Here is a 21,758-nt window from a genome sequence, read left to right as displayed (position 1 = left end):
CCCCCCCCCCCCCGCTCGTACTCTTTCTCTCTGTCTCAAATAAATAAAATCTTTAAAAAAAAATAAAGTCTACTTTGTGTGACTTTAGTAGACTTACCTCAGCAGTCCTTTGGTTACTATTTATAATTTACATGTATTATCTTTTTCCATCCTTTTAGCCTTTTTGTGTCTTTGGATCTAGAATGAGTCTCTTGTAGACAGCATATGATCAGATGATGTTTTTAATCCATTCTACCAATTTCTGTCTTTTGATTGGAGAGTTCAGTCCATTTCGTGTAAAGTAATTACTGGTAAAGAGGGACTTCCTCATTTTACTCTTTGTTTTCCATATGTGTTACAGCTTTTTTTGTCATTCATTTCCTTCATTACTGTCATTGTGTTTAATTGATAGTGAAACATTTACATTGCCTTCTCGTGTCCTTTTGTGTATATTCTGTAACTTCTTTGTGGTTACCATGGGGATTACATTTAAAGTCCTAAAGTTATAATACTCTAATTTGAATTTATAACTGCTTAATTTCAATAATATAAAAAGCTGTTACTTTAGAGCTCTGTCACTACCCATTTTAGTTGTTGATGTTACAAAATTACATCTTTACACATTGTTGTGGCATTGCTTTTTATGACCTTGCCTTGGAAGTCACATACTGTCCTTTCTATTCATGAACATTCTATTCATTAGAAGAGAGTAACTAAATCTGGCCTGCATTCAAGAGGCAGGGTATTAGATTCCATCTTTTGAAGGGAGGAGTATCAAATAGTTTATGGATATATTTTAAAATGCCATCATCTATTGATGATTCTTGCCTGACTCAGTTATTACATTAGAGGTTGCAAAATAATGGTTCTTTCATTTCTTTTTTTTTTTTTTTTAAAGATTTTATTTATTTATTTGAGACAGAGAGAATGAGAGAGAGAGAGCACATGAGAGGGGGGAAGGTCAGAGGGAGAAGCAGGCTCCCTGCCGAGCAGGGAGCCCGATGCAGGACTCGATCCAGGGACTCCAGGATCATGACCTGAGCCGAAGGCAGTCGCTTAACCAACTGAGCCACCCAGGCGCCCGGTTCTTTCATTTCTTCTTCATTTATTAAGCTCAGCTAAATTTTAAAGGGAAAGTCAGTCCCCATGACCAGCCTCCAAATACTATTTCCAAACCAGTTTTTTTTATTACATTTTATTACTTCTTATTCCCAGATCTTCTGGTTTATTAGATTACTTAACATTTCTGTGCTTGTTTCATCGTTGGTGAAATGTGGATAGTAGTATCTATGTCATAGGGAATGTATTAATTTCCTGTGACTGCTATAACAACTTACCTCTAACTTGGTGACTTAAAATAGAGAATTTCTCACAGTTCTCGAGGCCAGAAGTCTGAAGTCAAGATGTCAGAAGAACTGCATTTGCTCTAAAAGCTCTAGGGAGAATCCTTCCTTCCTTTTCCCACCTTCTGGTGGCTCTAGGTGTCCCTTGGGTTGTGGCTGCATAATTTTAATCTCTGCCTGTCTTCACGTGGCCTTTTTCTCTTCTGCTTTTTGTGTGTCTCGTAACAGGACAGTTGTCATTGGATTTAAGGTCCACCTGGATAATCCAGGATGATATCATCTTGAAATTCCTAATTATATCTGTAAAGACCCTTTTTCCAAGTAAGGTCACATTTGTAGGTTTCAGGAAATCAGATGTGGACATAGTATTTTGGGAGCCACTACTCAACTCATTATGGGGAGATTGTATTAAATGAGTTACTACATGTGAAATTCTTTACAACAGTTCCCAGCACATGATTATTCAGCAAACTAGTTATTTTTTTTAAAGATTTTAGTTTTGGGGCGCCTGGGTGGCTCGGTTGGTTGAGCGACTGCCTTCGGCTCAGGTCATGATCCTGGAGTCCCAGGATCGAGTCCCACATCGGGCTCCCTGCTGAGCAGGGAGTCTGCTTCTCCCTCTGACCCTCCCCCCTCTCATGCTCTCTCTCTCTCATTCTCTCTCTCAAATAAATAAATAAAATCTTTAAAAAAAAAAAGATTTTAGTTTTAAGTATGTCTACACCCAAGTGGCTCTCGAACTCACAACCCTGAGATCAAGAGTCGCATGCTCCACTGACTGAGCCAACAGGTGCCCCAAACTAGTTTTTTTTTTTTTAAGTGGGGGAGGAGCAGAGTGAAAGAGCAAGAATCTTAAGCAGGCTCCAAGCCCAGTGCAGAGCCTGTTGCAGAGCCTGATACAGGGCTCACAACCCTGAGATCATGACCTGAGCCAAAATCAAGAGTTGGATGCTTAACCAACTGAGCCCAAACTAATAATTTTTTATGATGATGATGCTTGTAGTTTATTGCAGCCTCCTGAATTTAATACTTTTTCTTTTATACTACCTTATTTTAGCAGTTTAAATTTCCGTACCTATCATCCACAATTAGTGTGGCTTTATGTCATGGTTTGCCTAGTATAGATCTGGTTTATTCCTGTTGACATAGCATTTCATCTTGTCCCTGTTCACAATCAAAACCATCCCAATTTGTGTGAAAAATTAAATGGTCACTCTTCCATAATTCATCCTACCCTTTATTTTGCCTTTTAAGAAATAAATCATTACCAAATGTAAAATAAGTACGCACCCTTCTATTTGATTAGTAAGAACTTCAGGATAAGTTCTAAGCATGTTAGGTTGGTACTTCAGTGTAAGTTTTCTTCATGTAATTTAGAGCAAAGATCTTACGTTACCCTAGTACTTAGCCAAGATTATACCTTGGCTTCTCTGTTAGTGTTCTATTGCTATGCAGTAGATTATCCTGAAGTTCAGGGCTTAAAATAATAATAACTGGGGCACCTGGGTGGCTCAGTCGTTAAGCATCTGCCTTCCGCTCAGGTCATGATCCCAGGGTCCTGGGATCGAGCCGCACATTGGGCTCCCTGCTCGGCGGGAAGCCTGCTTCTCCCTCTCCCACTCCCCTGCTTGTGCTCCCTCTCTCGCGGTCTCTCTCTGTGTCAAATAAATAAATAAAATCTTAAAAAAAAAAATAACTTATTATCTTCTGCAGTTTCTGTGGGTGAAAAATTTGGGAGTGGCTTAGCTGAGCAGTTGTGGCTTAAGGTCTCTCTTAGTACCTCCTGATATCTGTTACATATCAGGCTGCATTGATCTTTAGTCTTGACTGGGACTGGAATATCTACTTCCAAGGTCGCCCACTCATGGTTAGCAAATTGGTGCTGGCTTTTGGTGGGAGGCTTCATTTCCTAGCTTTTGTTATTGTTTTCTCTTTGTGTTGCCCTGTTATGAATATGTTTTATGTTTACACATTTGTATAGTTATCCAAAAATAGTTGGCTTTTGAGATAAATATTTTTTACTTTTTTCCCTTAAAGGTTTTCTGCTTTCCACTTTGTCCATGATAACTGCTCAGTTTTCTAGGTTTATTATTAGTTGTATTATATAGAGGCTTATGGGTTTTCTAGGAAGACATTCACATTGCTGGTTAATTACAAGTTTTCTTTCTTTCTAATGTTTGTAACAACAGAGCTAGGGCTTGGTGCCCAGTGTATTGATTTTTGTAGTCCATTCTTTAGTATTGTATCATTTCCCCCTTTGTGCCTTCTTTGTTGGCCAAATTTAAGCAAATCTGTTCTCTTCCTGTTCCCTTTTTCACCCACAAGTGCTTCTCTTCTGTGGCATCTTGTCTGAATTCTCCCTGCCTACAAAGTCAAAATTAATTACTACAGCCTGTATTTCCTTACTTATGTTACTTGCACATATAGAGAACACAGTGTCAATTTTCTATAGTTTTAATTATTTTTGGCTCTCTCTCACATTTTAAATTCTAGTAGGGCAAAAGCCTTCTTATCTTTGTAAATCTGTGGGTTTTTTTGTTTGTTTTAAGTAGGCTCCGTGCAGGGTTTGAACTCCTGAACTGAGATAAGAGTCAGACACTTTACCCAACTGAGCCACCCAAATGTCTCTCTAAATCTGTGGGTTTTACTGTTATGTTGGGAAACTTTCTGCAGCATGTATTCATTGGTTGCTTTTATATTGTTATTATAAACCTAAGAACAAAAACAAAAAACACCCTTTTGTAACCTCATTTATTTACAAGTAGAGGTTCTTTTGTACACGTTACTAGTGCTCCCATTTATTTAGAGAAATATTGGACAGTGGTGAGTCCTTTGGATTGTAATAGATATTTTTAAGCCTTTTAATGTTTAATAAGAAAGGTATCCTAAATTCAGGTATCCTAAATTCTTCTGAGGTGTTAGAGAAAAGTTCACCTTGACTATCATAAGTTTTACATATTTGTTGATTGGATTCAACAGATATTTGAGGGCTTACTATTAAGGTGCTTCAGGCATTGTGTCCAGCTGTAGCAATGTAAAGATGAATGGCCCCTGATCTCAAGAAAACAGTTTGAAAGAGGAGAAAGATTTGCAAACATATTAAGGGACAGCTATTGAACACTTGTTAGGTTTAAAGCTGTCTTATAGCACTTTACGGTATTATCTCAGTCTTTAAAACTACGATAAAATGATCCCTGTTTTTTGGATGAAGAAAGCATGGCTCGGAGATTAAGTAATTTGTTCAATTTTGCACAGTAAATAACGGTGTTGATATGTGGATCTAGCTCTGACTCCAAAGCCTGCACAATTAATTACCATGTTAATAATATCTCCTGGAATACATGCAGTAAGGTTGATGAGAAAAATTCATTATTTCTGCTTTGGAGTTGAGGGAAGGCTACCACATGAAATGCTTGAGAAGAATGTTGAAGGATAAGAGGAAGACCAGATGAATGGGAAGTTAAGGAAGGAGCAGAGCACATTTTGAATAGAAGGAACAGGATAAGTAAATCACAGAAGTATTAAACAGATGGAGTGTTGGGGTCGGATAAGTAATTCTATATGGTTGAAGCATGGGGTATATATGAGAGAGTGGAAGGTGAGTTAAGAGAATAGGCAAGTGAGGGTCATTAGAGGTGTAGAAAATTCATCTTAAAAATCATTTTGACAACACCATATGGACAGATTGGGGTTAGATAAGGAGAAATTTTGAAATTAGTATGGTAAGTATAAGGAGAGCCAAATGAAGGGAGTAGTGATGAGGATAAAGAAGAAAATGTAAAACAATTAATTACAAGATTTTCCACTCATATCCAATTGTTTTATCCTAATGTCTCAAGGAATTTTCCCCTTTCATATTTCCCAGTTTTCAGCTGTAATGGTGATGTGTATAGGGTGTTGTTGTTGTTGTTTTTTAAGATTTATATAATGGGTGGGGGATAGAGAGAGACAAACTCAAGCCAACTCCCCGCTGAGTGCAGAGTCTGACACAGGGCTCAGTCTCATGACCCATAATATCATGACCTGAGCCAAAATCAAGAGTTGGACGCTCAACTGACTGAGTCACCCAGGTGCCCCTGGTAGGGTGTTCTTTTTTATTTTTAAAAAATATTTTCTTTATTTGACAGAGAGAGACAGTGAGAGAGGGAACACAAGCAGGGGGAATGGGAGAGAGAGAAGCAGGCTTCCTGCTGAGCAGGGAGCCCGACATGGGCCTTGATCCCAGGACCCCGGGATCATGACCTGAGCTGAAGGTAGACGCTTAACAACTGAGCCACCCAGGTGCCCCAAGTAGGGTGTTCTTAAATAGTACCTCCATTTTTCACTTTGATTCTTGAGGACAAGGGGTTAGCAAACTATGGCCCATGCTTGAAGGAATCTGACCTTCTGCCTATTTGTGTAAATAGTTTTTCTGGAACACAGTCTCATTCATTCATTTTATGTGTTGTTTATGGCTGCTGTCACACAAAAAGGTAGTTGAGTAGTTTTAACAGAGATCATATGGTTCACAAGGTTTAAAATGGTTACTCCCTGGTCCTTTACAGAAAAACTCCCTATTTCAGAGCATCAGATTGAAGATATTTTGTTATCTAATAACTAAAATGAATGTGATGAATGAATAAAATGATGAATATTGTATCATATATTGGTCATGGTTAGTTAGGTGACATTAACTACATTTGTCATTCAGAATCTACATTACTTCCTTAATGTATTTGGAAATTATATTAGTTAACCTTTCCCAAATTGCAAGGTTTCTTAGGTAACGGGATTTTAAATGTAAGGATGTTTATGAAAATAAAGAATGGAAAACTCAACTCTGCAGTCAAGTCTCATAGGAAAAATAGGACATGTTGTTAGCCGTCCCAACAGGGACCAAAAAATAGTTTAAAGCTGCAAGATTATTTAAAATTACATCATAGCTCTGGCAACCAAATTATTTTGTCAGTCTGGCAGCAGCATGTATCAGCTGATCCCTATTCTAGTGTTTTGACAACCTATGTACAGAACTGGCATTTTCAGACTACTCGAGCTTACAAAATTGGTGTAGCCCATCTCCATCGTATAGGCTGTTCCTATTGGGAACAGTTTTCATCCTAATTCCTTTTTTCCCCCCTGAATGTTCTTTTTTTATGGCATCCTATTTTTGTTTCATGAATGTTGTTATCTTTTCATCTCTCTGAGGATGTTAATACATTTTTTAAAGTTCTCCTTGTTTTTCTTTGGCATCACTTCCTGATAGAAGTTTTTCATATTGCCTGCTAGTATTTTATCATGTTTAAGGATGGGAGACTAAGAATCAGGCTGGGAGCTCTGAGTGTGCGTGTAGGAAGGAGAAGCTTGTTAACAGAGAACCTCACTATAGGGTTATCTGTTGCATAACCTTTTATGAAGTTGGGGTACTTCATAAAAAGACTTATCCTATCTACTGCCTGGTTAGTTGTCTTAACTACAGTGAGCTACAGCCAGTGGGAAAGGAGGATGGGAGTTTTGTCATTCAGTTTGAATATGTTCTTTTAATTCTCCTGTTTTTGATATTATTGTCCATCCTTACACTGTGCCTGGCATCTCCCATTCCAGAGATGCTCTACTTTACCGTCTCTAGAGGAAAAAACCCCTGAGCCTTCTGGTGTGAAGTAGGGGATTTTTAGGAATCAAACTGCTTGGTAGATAGCTTTCATCCTGCTTATGTATCTTAACTTTACGCCCTACTTCCAGGATTACCTGGTGCCTTTCTTGAAGACGCTACAGTGTAAACCATCTTGGTTCTAGGCTTTTCTCTATTACCAACATAGGAGTCAACTTTCTTGAATGTGCTGTCAATTAGCATTGGTCTGTGTGCTTTGTAGCTTACTGAAGTTACTTGCTTGTTATCTCTACTTCTGTTTTTCCTTAACCTTTACTATAGTTACTTTTTTGATTTTAAAAATTTCTTTGCTAGAGTTTATTATTTTTTTTTTTTAAGGTTTATTTATTTATTTGACAGAGAGAGACACAGCAAGAGAGGGAACACAAGCAAGGGGAGTGGGAGAGGGAGAAGCAGGCTTCCCGCTGAGCAGGGAGCCCGATGGCAGGGCTCAATCCCAGGACCCTGAGATCATGACCTAAGCCGAAGGCAGATGCTTTAACCAACTGAGCCACCCAGACACCCTGAGTTTTGTAGTTTTCATCTCCTTGGTTAAGTTTATTCCTAAGTATTTTATTTTTGGTGCTATTGTAAGTGGGATTGTTTTATTTTTTTCTGGCCTTATCACTCTGGCTAGGACTTATAGTATTATGTTCAGTAGAAGCGGTGGGAGTTGGCATTGTCTTATTTCTAGTATTAGAGGACAAGCTTTTAATTTTTCACCACTGAGTGAAAGTTGTGGGCTTTTCATGTATATCCTTCATTTTGTAAGGTAAATTTCTTCTATTTCTAGTTTGGCAGATTTTATCATTAAAGACTCTTGAATTTTGTCAAATGCTTTTTTTTTTTTTTTTACATCAGTTGTGATGATCATGTGATTTTTTAGCCTTCTTTTAATTATAACACTGATTTTTATATGTTGATCCATCCTTGCAACCCAGTGATGAATCCCACTTGGTCATAGTATAGTAAGCCTTTTAATGTGCTGTTGAATTTGGTTTGCTAGTATGAAAAACTGAACATTTTGAATGTTCTGGAAATCAGATTCTTCTCCCACTTCATGGTTTCTTTTCTTCTTTCTCTCTTTTTTATAAGGTTTACTTCTTTATCTTAGAGCATGTGCATGCAGGGGGAAGGGCAGAGGGAGAGGGAGAGGGAGAGAGAATCCTCAGACAGACTCTGCTGAGCATGAGCCAGGATTGCAGGGCTCAATCCCAGGACCCTGAGATCATGACCCTGAGCCCAAAATAAGAGTCCAGCGCTTAACCGACTGAACCACCCATGTGCCCCCCACTTCATGGTTTCTTATTGCTGCTCATTGTGGTTGTTTGCTTATTTGGTGACATTTCCAAACTAATTTTGTATAGTCTGTATTCTTTGTTATTATGGCCACTAAAGTCTGTGTTCTGGGGGCGCCTGGGTGGCTCAGTTGGTTAGGCGACTGCCTTCGGCTCAGGTCATGATCCTGGAGTCCCGGGATCGAGTCCCACATCGGGCTCCCTGCTCAGCGGGGAGTCTGCTTCTCCCTCTGACCCGATTCCCTCTCATGCTCTCTGTCTCTCATTCTCTCTCTCAAATAAATAAATAAAATCTTAAAAAAAAAAAATTAAAAATAAAAATAAAGTCTGTGTTCTGTTAGATTAGTGGTCAGCTAGTGATTTGACAGATATCCTTAAAAACTTGGAACCAAAAAACCCCCCAAACACTACCATGTTTGCAGATTGGCTGTGTTTGGACACTCCTGTGCTTATCCAGGCAGTTTAAAACTGTCTTAGCCTTTACTTCCTGTTTGCATGGATCCTGAAGGTCAGAGTTAAGAGCCAGGATCTTCTGACCCTTCTGAGCATGCATCCACCCCTGGGCCTGTGCAAGGACTTCTATATTTAACATACCCAAGAGTTTTTGAAAGCCCTCATTCCCCCAAATGTCTTGTTCGCTAGTCTCTTCCTTCCCAGTCTTTTCAGTATATCTATTGTGTGCCCCACCTATTATCCTTTGCCCCAGGTGGCAGTGGTTAATACATTTGCTTTTAAATTCTTTTGACAAACACTGCCTGGGAAGCTATCTCAGCCCGAAGGAAGCTCCCAGGCAGGGAGAACAAAGGCAAGAGAAGTTCTTGAGCCAGTCCTTCATGTAACTTCTAGACAGATCAAAACATACAACCACAGTTCTTTTGTAGGGGTCCAACTTAATTTTTTTACATATGGTTGTGCAGTTGTCCCAGCACCGTTTGTTGAAGAGATGGCAATGAGTTTTTAGATATGACACCAAAAGCACAATCTGTGAAAGACAAAACTTAGAAATTGGACTTTATTAAAATGCACTATGTGATACTGTGATTTTATAATAAAAAATGTATATCTGGTTTTTAATCCTGTTCCTGACACAGAGCTCCTAAAACTCTTGGAATTTCCTAAGTGATGAGAGTGATAAAGGTGTCTTTTGTTGTGTTAATGAGGTGACTTTTAGAAGATTTTTTTTTTTTTTTTTAAGATTTTATGTATTTATTTGACAGAGACCGCGAGAGAGGGAACACAAACGGAGAGAGGGAGAGGGAGAAGTAGGCTTCCTGCTGAGCAGACGCTTCATGACTGAGCCACCCAGGCGCCCCTAGAAGATGTCTTAAGGATAGAAGCGGGTTGCCATTGGAGCTAACCATGTGATTAGAGATTGGAACTTTCAGTCCCACCCCCACAATGAGGAGAAGGCTGAAGATCTGAGTTCAGTTGATGATCAGTGATTTAATCAGCCACACCTGTGTAACAGAGCCTCCGTAAAAATCTGAAAGGACGGGGTTCAGAGAGCTTCCAGGTTGGTGAATACAGGAAGATTTGGGGAGAGTGGTGCACTGGCTGAGGACCTGGAAGCTTCACACCTTTTCCCCATACCTTCCCCTATGCATCTCCTTCATCTGGCTGTTAGTGATACCCTTTTATAATAAACTGGTAACCTAGGAATCAGTGAACCACTCTTAACAAATTAATCAGACCCAAGGTGGTAATCATTAGAACCTCCAATCTGTAGCTGGTTAGTCAGCACAAGGCATCCTGGACTTGGTTGGGACTAGCATCTGAAGTGGGGTGGGGGAGCTTGTAGGACTGATCACTTAACCTGTGGGATCTGATGCTATCTCTGGGTGGATACTGTTAGAATTAAGTTGTAGGACACCTGGCTGGTGTCGGAGAATTGCTCGTTGGTGTGAGGAAACCACCCCCATCCCCCACGTACATCCACATTTTGGAACCTTTACACTGTTAAGAGAATGAAAGGAGAAGCCATAGGCTGTGAGAAAATATTTGCGAAACACAAATCTGGTAAAGGACTTGTTTCTAAAATATATAAAGAACTCTTAAAATGTAATAATGTGAAAACAAGTAAAAAGTGAGCAAAGGATCTGAAGAGATAGCCTACCAAACAACATACATAGATTCCAAATAAGCATATGAAAAGATGTTCAACATCATGTCATGGGAATTGCAAATTAAACCATCAGTGAAATGTCACGGCACATCTGTTAGATTGGCAAAATTTTGAAAAGCTAATAATACCATATGCTGGTGAAGATAGAGAACAATAGGAATTCTTTTTTTAAAAAAAACATTTATTTATTAGAGTGAGAGCGAGCATGAGCTGGTGGAAAGGGGAGCAGAGGGAGAGGCAGAAGCAGACTCCCCATTAAGCAGGAAGTCCGACCTGGGGCTCATTTCCAGGACCCCGAGATCACTACCTGAGTTTAGGTACACTTAATTGACTGAGCCACCTAGCTGCCTAGGAATTCTCCTTCAATCCTAGTAGGAATGCAAAATAGTACCACTATTTTGGAATACCATTTGGCAGTTTCTTACAGGGTTAAAACATAGGCTTACCATTATCCAGCAGTTGTATACCTATTTACTCAATTGAATTGAAAACTTAAGTTAATAACCTGTATGTGAATATTTATAGCAGCTTTTTTCATAATTGCCCCAAACTGGAAGCAAGCAAGATGTCCTTTAATAGGGGAATGGATGAACTGTGGTACAAACACACAATGGAATATTATTCAGCAATTTAAAAAAAAAGTTGTCAAGCCATGAAAAGGTATGGAGGAACCTTTGGTAATATTGCTAAGTAGAAGAAGGCAATCTGAAAAAGCCACAAATTGTATGATTCCACCTACCTGATGTTCTGGAAGAGGCAAAACTTTTTAAGATGTTATTTTTAAGTAATCTCTACACCTAGTGTGGGGCTCAAATTTACAACCCTGAGATCAAGAGTCTCTATCGACTGCTCGAGCATGCTCTACGGACTGAGCCAGCCAGGCACCCCTGGACTTATTTACTTACTTGCTTTATTTATTTTTATTTTTAAAAATTTTATTAATTTTTTTAAAGATTTTATTTTTAAGTAATCTTTATACCCAATGTGGGCTCAAACTCACAACCCCAAGATCGAGAGTCACATACTCCACTGACTGAGCAGCCAGGTGCCCCTGGGACTTTTTATTTAAATTGAAGTATAGTTAACAATGTTACATTATTTGCAGGTATACATCATAGTGATTTGACAGCTCTATATGTTATAATACATGCCACAAGTGTAGGTGCCATCTGTCACCATACATCACTATTACAACACCATTGATGTGTTCCCTATGCTGTACCTTTCATCCCTGTGACTTACTCATTTCATAAGTGAAAGTCTGTACTTCCCACTTTCTTTGCCCATTTTGCCTGTCTGCTTACCCCCTCCCCTCTGGCAACCACCGGTTTGTTCTCTGTATTTATGGGTCTGCCTCTGCTTTTTTTGTTTGTTCCTTTGTTTTGTGTTTTATATTCCACATATAAGTGAAAGCATATGGTATTTGTCTTTCTCTGACTTATTTCACTTAGCATAATACCCTCTAGGACCATCCATGCTCTTACAAATGGCAAGATCCTATTTTTTTTTTTATGGCTAATACTCCATTATATATATATATATACCACATTTTTATCCATTCATCTACTGATGGGCATTTAGGTTGCTTCCATATTTTATCTGTTGTAAATAATGCTGCAGTAAAAATAAGGTGCACGTGTATTTTCGAATTAATGTATTCAGTTTTCTTGGATAAATACCCAGTGGTGGAATTACTGGATCATATGGTATTTCTATTTTTAATTTTTTTAGGAACCTCCATACTGTTTTCCACAGTGGCTGTACCAATTTACATTCTTACTAACAGTGCACAAGGGTCCCTTTTCTCAACATTCTTGCCAATACTTGTTATTTCTTGTATTTTTGATACTAGGTATTGTGACAGGTGAAATTGTGGACTTAAAAAAAAAACTTCCAGAATATTCCAGGCACTGATTAACAAGGTAGAGAAGGTGCCTACTTTTGTGGACTTTAGAGTCAATAAACCAGAAAATTTTCAGTGATGTCATAGAAAGTGATAGGATGGCTACTTTAGATTGGATAAGTCCAGACCTTTCTGACGAGGTGATATTTAACTTGAAGCCTGAATACAAGATGTTAGCTTTTTTTTTTTTTTAAAGATTTATTTATTTATTTGAGAGAGAGATCAAGGGAGAGAGCATGTGTACATGAGCTGGAGGATGGGCAGAGGGAGAATCCTCAAGCAGACTCCCCCCGAGCCATGTGGGGCTTGATCCCAGGACCCCAAGATCATTACCTGAGCAGAAATCAAGAGCAGAATGTTTAACCAACTGAGCCACTCGGGTGCCTCTATTTAAAGATAGAGGAAAAAGCAGAGGGAGCAGTTCGGTACAAAGGCTGGAATGACCTAGTGTGTTTGAGAATTAGAAAGAAAGCTAGATGTTTAATGGGTAAGGGGGAGAATGATATGAGGTAAGGTCAGAGAGTCAGTCATGGGTGGAATGGAGTCAGGCATCTGTAAGCCAGGGGAAGGAGTTTGGATTCTCTTTTAACTGAGATAAGAGGTTACTGAGTGTTTAAGCAGGGTAGAATATGATCTAACTTTTTTTTAAGATTTATTTGCGAGCGAAAATACGAGCAGGGGAGAGGGGTAGAGGAAGAGGGAGAAGCTAGACACCAGGTAGAAACAGGGAGACCTGTTCATACTTGGAGTACCTTAGGAGGGAGGCATAATCCATGAAAAAAAAGTCAGGCTGTCAGTGGCCACTATGAACAGATTGATGGTAGAGTTGGTGAGAAATGGTTGGATTCTGGATATATTTTGCAAATAGAGACTGTTGAATTGCTGGCAAGTTAGGAAGGGAAATAAAAAACAAAGGCAGGATGACTCCAGGTTTTTAGCCTGAGCATCTGAAAGGATGGAGTTGTTATCAGGAGTTCACTTTGATGTGTGAAGTTTGGGGGGGTTGGGGGGGGTCTTTTAGATACCCAAGGGAACTTGTTTGGAGTTTAGGAATGACATCTGGGATAGAAATATAAAGTTGGGACTCACTGGTATATAGCTGACATTTAAAGCCATAACACTGGATGATATCCTTGAGGAAGTGAGTATAGAGAAGTAAGAGGGAACCAAGAACTGAGCCCTAGGGCACTCCAACATTAAGAGAGGGGAGAAAACAGGAGGGATTGTCAAAGGAGCCTAAGAACAATCAGTGAGGTAGGACGTAAACCTAGAGAATGTGTCTTGGGAGCTCCAGGGAAGAATGTAAACCATGGAAGAAGGAATGATAAGCAATGTCATTTTGTTGATAGGTTAGGCAGGATGAATACTAGAATTGAAAATTTTATTTAGCAATGCTAAGGCCACTATTATTGTGTGGTCTTCAGTGAGACATGGAAATAGCCTGGTTAGCGCTATACATGTTTTTTATATGGGATCTTTTGATGTTTACAGTGTCTCCTTTTCCATGCTCAGATTTGCCGTCCTGTTGGTGTGGTATGTCTGGCAGTGGATCACAGCTTGGTTCAATGGGTAGCCTGACCATGAAATCACAACTTCAGATCACTGGTAAGTCTTAAAAAGATCTACTGCTATACTTTTTTCCCCCAAGATAAAAATAATCTTAAGAAAATCTTCAGTGGCTCTTTTATATCAGGTGTTGAATTAGTATTTGCTTAATGAATGAATGAACAGAATGTTCAGTTGTATAAAAATTATGCTTTTGTTTTGGGATATTCTTGGGTATTTTGCAGGTTTTGTTTTTTCTCTCCTATTAAATATTGGTGTCTGGGCAGTTGCTATTGTTTTTTGTTTTGTATTGACAGCATTGAGAGGTAATTCACATACCACACAGTTTACTCATATAGAGGGTTGCTGATCCTTAGTATGTTCACAGTGTTGAATAACTGCCACCACAGTCAATTTTAGAAACCTCTACCCATTCCTGGAGGACTTCCCGTGTCTCCTAGCCACCCTCAGCCCTAGGCAACCACTAATCTACTTCCTGTCTGTAGATTTGTCTATTCTGGATCTCTCATATAAATGGAATCATAAAATGTATGGCTTTTTGTTTCTTTTCCACTTAGCATGTTTTCAAGGTTCATCTGTATTGTAGCATGCATTAGTATTTCATTTCTTTTTATTGCCAAGTAATATTGCAAGTATGAACATACTACATTTTATTTATCCATTTATCAGTTGATATATGTTTGGGTTGTTTCTACTCTTTAGCTATTATGAATAATGCTATGAACATTTGTGTACAAGTTTTTGTGAAGGTTTGTCATTTCAGTTCTCTTGAGTATATACCTAGGAGTAGAGTCACTGGGTCATATAGTATGTATGTTTCACTTTGTGAGGAATAATTCCAAATTATTTTTCAAAGCATCTGCACCATTTGTATTCCCATCAGCCATGTATGAGGGTTCCAATTTCTCCACATCCTTATCAATGCTTGTTACCTGTCTTTTTGATTATAGACATCCTGGTGGGTATGAAGTGGTATGTTACTGTGGGTTTGATTTGCATTTCTCTGGTGGTTATTGATGTTGAACATCTTTTCATGAGCTTATTGGCCATTTGTGTATCTTTTTTGGAGAAATGTCTATTTAAATCCTTTGGTTGCTATTATTTTTTAATATATCTGTCTTTCTCTAACCATACTAACCAAGTGTATCACTTTCACATTAGTATTCCTAATGTTCTAATATGCCATTTGTTATGGAATGTAACAATTCCTGCTCAAAAACCTTTGGTGCTTCTATTTGGCTATAGTATAGAATTTCTGTAGCCTGCGCTAAGAGCTTTAACAGTCTGGCTCCATATGGTCTCTTTGTAGGTATTTATAGATAAATTATTTGGTGAGTCACCGGACTTTTTTCAGACATGCATGTATCTGTATCACACAGTGAAACCTTAGTCTTTATCCTTTTAATGGCATTTATTTCTTACAGGACAATTATTCTCTGTATAGTATTTCAGCTTTTTAAAAATTTTTATTTATTTATTTTAGAGAGAGAGCTCATGAGCGAGTGAGGGGTGTGGTGAGCAGAGGGGAAAGAATCTCAAGCAGACTCCAACACAGGGCTCGATCCCAGGACACTGAGTTCATGACCCAAGCTGAAACCAAGAGTTGGATGGTCAACTGACTAAGCCACCCAGCCACCCCACTATTTTAGCTTTTATTACACCTGTCTTTATTTTTTAATTAACATTTTATTTATTTATTTGAGAGAGAGAGAGCACGAGCAGGGTAAGGGGCAGCGGGAGAAGCAGACTCCCTGTAGAGCAGGGAGCCTGATGGAGGGCTTGATCCTGGGACTCTGGGATCATGACCTGAGCTGAAGGTGGATGTTTAACCAACTGAGCCATCTAGGAGCCCCTTTATTACACCTGTCTTATATCCACCTCTGGATTATGAATATTAGGCCACAAATCATATCCTTATTATTATCTTCCTCAAAACCTAAAAGTGATTGAATTATATAAAAATAGCACTTTTGTAAGGTGACAGTATCTTAGAACTTATTTTGGGGGATTCCTTCACTAGTCTCTTTCCTTAGCACTGTCTGATTCTCAGTGAAAGATACTAATATTTCTTTGTTAAGCAAGATTCTGATTGTTTTCCCCTGCTCCCCATCCTGAAGCTAGCCTGAGTAGCTGATTTAAATTGAGCCAGCTTCTTAATTACTTTTCTTTTTTTGGGCAGATTAATGTTGAAACCTTGGATTGGAATGATCTTTAAAAAAAAATCTTTACCTTTTCAGGTTACATAAATAATACACATGTTTTTTATTTTTAAAAACTCGGTAAAATAGGGCACCTGGGTGGCTCAGTTGGTTAAGCGACTGCCTTCGGCTCAGGTCATGATCCTGGAGTCCCTGGATCGAGTCCCGCATCGGGCTCCCTGCTCGGCAGGGAGCCTGCTTCTCCCTCTGACCCTCCCCCCTCTCATGTGCTCTCTCTCTCTCATTCTGTCTGTCTCAAATAAATAAATAAAATCTTTAAAAAAAAAAAAAAAAAACTCGGTAAAATAATAGGGGTCTTATTTATCATCTTAGTCCTTAGAGATGATACTGTTATTCCTTTAGGTTTCAGTTATATTCCTTTTGACTTTTTTCTTTGCATACTGTTTATCATATTTGCTATCATCATTATTATAGTAGGAAGAACATTTAATAAATGCCTGAATGCACCTCAAGAAGACAAAATTCTTGCCATTTATAAGATTTTAATCTTGGTTCTACATTTTCTGAGAATGCACAAATACAAGGCAAAAACAATTTAATAAAAACAAACATGAAGAGGGCGCCTAGGTGGCTCAGTCGTTAAGCGTCTGCCTTCGGCTCAGGTCATGATCCCAGGGTCCTGGGATCGAGCCCCACATCGAGCTCCCTGCTCCATGGGAAGCCTGCTTCCCCCTCTTGCACTCCCCCTGCTTGTGTTCCCTCTCTCTCTGTGTCTCTCTCTGTCAAGTAAATAAATAAAATCTTAAAAAAAAAAACATGAAGAATGGATAAAAATTATATATTTGGCAAATATATCATTAGATATGAGACAAATAGAGAGCATAAGATTATAAAGAGTAATGTGCCAAGTTGAATAAATCAACTGTTCTTCATAGGTCATTGTTTAGTTCTTTGCTTTTGATGCTAGAAACCTCAGAACTAAGTTTTTTGCACAAATCCCTTTAATGACATTGTATTTTTTTCTGTTAATGGATCAGTTATAGTATTGTTGTTTTCTTTTTTTTTTTTTTTTGTAAGCTGCCTCAACATTTTTCTAGAATCAAGGAGGGCATAAATATTCAAGTGTAAAAAATAAATGCCATGGCATATGGTAATGGCAAGAAGAGACAACAACTTTGGTCAGGAAAGAGAGATACCAGTATTTGACCAGAGTTGCTGTGAAAGGAGGCGGTGCTTAAAGCATCTTGCTATTTAAATGTAGGAAGTTATTTTTAAAAAATGTAGGGGAGTAGAAGGAATCTTTTTAGGAGAGAATATGAGCAAGAGGCACGAAGCAGGGGACGCTTGGGTGGCTCAGTCGTTAAGCGTGTGCCTTCGGCTCGGGTCATGATCCCGGGGTCCTGGGATCGAGCTCCGCATCGGGCTCCCTGCTCCATGGGAAGCCTGCTTCTCCCTCTCCCACTCCCCCTGCTTGTGTTCCCTCTCTCGCTGTGTCTCTGTCAAATAAATAAATGAAATCTTTATTTAAAAAAAAAAAAGAGGCACGAAGCAGGGAAATGCACAAGACTTTGCCAGTGCCCCTAAAAGCCACTGCTGCAGAGTGGGGAGCCATGAAAATTTTATGCGAGTGGGCCATCTCCTTCAGATATGTGTCAGGGCTACAAAAAAAATCATTGCTGGAAGAGATGGGAAGTAATCAGGGCTTTTAACAAACAGTAATCAATTGTATTTGTGTTTTAGAAAGTTGGTGTGAAAGATTGATAGGAGAATTGAGTGTCAAAGTTAAAATCCTACTCTGCTTCTGCTCTAGTTTCTTGTCTTTTTTTTTTTTATTTAAAGATTTTATTTATTTGTCAGAGAGAGCACCATCAGGGGGAGCGGCAGGCAGAGGGAGAAGCAGGCTCCTCATTGAGGAAGGGAGCCCAATGCGGGGCTCGATCCCAAGACCCTGAGATCATGACCTGAGCCAAAGACAGATGCTTAACCGACTGAGCCACCCAGGCACCCCAAATTTAAAAGAATATTGTCAGAATGAATGGCAAGAATGGTAGTATTTGTGAAAGATCATCGGTGTTTATGTAAAAATTTAATTTATGGGTAGAATGGAAGTGTTAACATTGTTATGAGGAGGATAACTGGTGGATCACATATTTAAAATTTTCTTTACCTCTTTGTCCTTTATCCTTCACATCCCTGTCCGTCATCAGAATCTGCTGATTTTGACAATTGGAGTTTTTGGGTCCTCTTTTTCTCTAATTGAATGGCCTGGTCCCTTACCTTGGACATAAGTCTGTTTTCTTATGTCCTTCCCTGTCTTTAGCCATTTCCTGTTTGATTATGTTTTACACATAACCTCAGCTATTATTCTGAACTCATCTGTGTTTTTTATTTCATGCTTGCTGTGTGCTAGCATTATACTATGTGGCAAAATAAGTAACTTTGGTATTTCCTAGAACTTTCTTTGCCTCAATCTTTACTTAGAACTGATCATTTGAAGAGGAGAAACCATCTTGATTTTATTACTAATTGAAATTAAATAATATTGTACTTTCCCAAATCTACTAGAAGACTGTAATCTCTGGATACTAGGAACGCCCTTTTTACTTAAATTTAAAGTTCAGAGTTTATATAAAATTCTATCTAGCCAACACATAGTTCTGCCACAGAGGCCTCTTGTGGCCTGTCGTAACTCTGACCACAAAGCTAGCCCTTGCTTAACTGGTTTTATTTCTTATCAGTTCATACTGCTAATTTACCGGGTCTCAGCACCCTTACTTGTTTTACCTTGTTCACTGTAGCCTCCCAGTTCTCAAAATAGGATGGGATAAGCTAAGGATATTCACTTTAATTTCTTTATATTTAAATTGTTAGGGTGCCTGGGTGGCGCAGTTGATTAAGTGTCCGACTCTTGGTTTCGGCTCAGGTCATGATCTCGAGCCTTGTATTGGGCTCCATGCTCAGTGGGGAGTCTGCTTGGGACTCTCTGTCCCTCTCTTTCTACCCACCCCCCAAATAAATAAATAAATCTTTAAAAAAAATTAAATTGTCTAGGTTTTTGTACTAGAGAGTTAGGATGAGGAACCAAAGTCAGGTCAAAGCATTGACCTTCAGAAAGGATCAGAACATTAAATTTTAAAAGTTTTTTATTTGAGTAATCTCTACATCCCATTTGGGGCTCGAACTCACAACCCCGAGATCAAGAGTCACATGCTCTTCTGATTGAGCCAGCCAGGCGCCCCAGAAGAACATTAATATATGCCATGACACTATATACAATACAATACACACTGTATGTGTATATGTAACAATAAAGCAGGGAAACTTGTTTTTTACCATTACTAATCATTTGGTTCAACAAATAGATTAAATGTCTCTCATGTTTAAATTACTAAGCGCTGTAGGAATTAAAAGACTGTCTACATCCTTGTCATGACAGGGATTACAGGGTGATTTAAACTAAAAACCAGTAAATTTACTAAAAGCTAAGACAGAATGAAAAGCTGTAGGAACCATATGTAAATATGAAAATGCAGTGGAAACGTAGAGGCGGGAGCAATTTAACTTCTTAGGTTTAAAGAAGCATTGAATCAAAAGAGAAGGGGTCGCTGGTTTCTCAAGAAATAGGATTTTACTAGTTAGAAAAGGAAGAAGGATCATTGTGAGTGGATCTTCCAGAGTAGCACATGAAAATGCATGGCCCTTGTGAGGGACAGCAAACAGCTAAGGGTGGTTAGAATCCCAGGGGGCTGGGTGGGATTTGGTATAGGAGGAGGCTGAAAAGGTACATAACAATGTAAAATACCCCAGAGTTTAAATTTCATTTTGCAGGCATTAGAGAAGTATTTGAAAAGTACTTACATGATCACATCTGTTTTAGGAAGATAATTCTAGAAGTTGTGAGAGTTTGCAGATGTGAGGTTAAAAACGAAAAATTACTAGAGACCTTTGCAGTAGCCCATGTAACATGATACTGACATTTTTTGGTTCCCTGTTGTGGGTTTACTGTTTTTATTCTTCTAATTTACTATAGGAATTTAAATTACAGGCAGTAGTAGGTGATCTATTTTCTAATATTAGGACTATAACAAAAGTTTTATGCATTCTAAACTGAGATTTGAGCACTTAATATCTCTTGTTCAGGCTTTACAAGTGACCCTTGGGCAAACTTTTAAGTTCTTTTGAGTTTGTCTTTTTATGTGTAAAAATTAAGATGATAGTCTATCTCACAGAATAGTCTTGAGTATTGAAATGACAATGTTTACATCTAGACACATAGCAAACACTAATAGTTGGTGTTAGTTTCCTTTACCCTTTTTATTTTCCCATTTAAAGTTTCTTAAAATGGTTCTAGTGGGGTTGGATGGGATTATGTGGCAAAATAACCTTCAAAAGTTTGAATCCTTTTTTCCCCCCAAGATTTTATTTATTTATTTGATAGAGAGTGAGCGCATGCACACACACAAGCAGGGGGAGCTGCAGGCAGAGGAAGAGGGAGAAGCAGGCTCCCCGCCCAGCAGAGAGCCTGATGTGGGGTGGGGCTCAGTCCCAAAACTCTGGGATCATGACCTGAGCCTCCGAGCCCAAGGCAGACGCTTAACTGACTGAGCCACCCAGGCGCCTCAAAAGTTTGAATCCAAGAAAATCCCTGAGGGCAGATCATTTCCTTCCTGTCGGCCTACATTGCTTTGTTCTAGGTTTAATCAGTTTCAGAGGATCATAGGAGTCCCTGAAATACAATGGTGGGCTTTGAATAATTGTTTAGGCTCTTCACCTTTTCTCACACCAGAAATGTATTAAAAATAAGGGGTTTATATTTTTTCTGTGGCAATCTGTGATTGAATTTTGTTCTGTATTAAGTATTAGAGGTTTGTAGTACATATTAATCAGAGATAGGTCTGGTCCCCACTTGAATATTTTCCATTCTGAAAAAGACTTCTTAGTGTTTATATTTAGATGTCTCACATATCTCAAATTTTATACATTCAGTATAATACTCTTGATTTCTTCTTGCCCATGCCACCCCCTCAAACTTGTTTCCCAGATCTTTTCCATCTTATTAAATGATACTGTCTTCCATCCACTTATTCATGCTGGAAACCTGAGAGTTATCCTTGCTTCTTTTCCCAACTTGCTCATGTAATCTAATCCTGTTGGTTCTCCTTAGAAAAGATTTATTCCTCCCCATATCCATGTTCACCATCCTCGTCCAAACCACTGTCATCTCTTGATTAGATGACTCTAGTAGTCTCTTAACTCCTACTTTTGTTTCCCTTTCATTTTTCCCACAGCAATAGAATGATCTTTGAGTATTAGTCTGATCATCACTGTATTCTCAGTGCCCCAGATAATACCTGATATATGTAGTAGGCACTCAGTAAATTTGTTGAATGGCACTCTTTTACTTAAAATTCCTCAGGGCTCCTTATTGCCTACTTCAGTAATATGTTTTGCAGCTCTTTTTCTTTCTTTGACAGATACTTTTTTTGGTACTGCATATTGATTTCAAATCTGTGGTTGAACTTTATTATACCAAGTATTCCAAAATAATGATGAAACTCTGATTTATAGAATGTGCATACATTGTTGGAGTACTAACCTTGTAGCTGGCTTGCATGCTACCAAAAAAAGGCATATAAGTGCCAAAGGACAGAAGTATGTGGTACTTGTGAAGTCAAGAGATTCATGGCTGCTACCTGGGACTGGACTTCTGGGATGCCCAGACTGTCTGTGCTTTGAACTATGTATTGAGCTTCTTGGGTAGC

General features: G+C 38.8%; 1 protein-coding gene across 5 annotated transcripts in view; it reads left to right on the top strand.

Annotated features, from left to right (window-relative positions):
• Positions 1-21,758, top strand: part of ITCH (itchy E3 ubiquitin protein ligase) — a 118,164-nt gene that overhangs the window by 17,371 nt on the left and 79,035 nt on the right. For all 5 annotated transcript variants that reach the window (XM_081832954.1, XM_081832950.1, XM_081832949.1 and 2 more), the window contains one exon: positions 13,784-13,876. In XM_081832954.1, the coding sequence (XP_081689080.1) occupies positions 13,807-13,876 (70 nt within the window). In that variant the 5' untranslated portion in view covers positions 13,784-13,806. The remainder of the gene's footprint in view (positions 1-13,783; positions 13,877-21,758) is intronic.

Source organism: Leptonychotes weddellii, chromosome 10, assembly GCF_054177405.1.
Source record: "Leptonychotes weddellii isolate Sample4059 chromosome 10, ASM5417740v2, whole genome shotgun sequence".
NCBI lineage: Eukaryota > Metazoa > Chordata > Mammalia > Carnivora > Phocidae > Leptonychotes > Leptonychotes weddellii.
The sequence above is the reverse complement of the archived record's forward strand: the minus strand, read 5'-3'. Positions and strand labels throughout refer to the sequence as shown.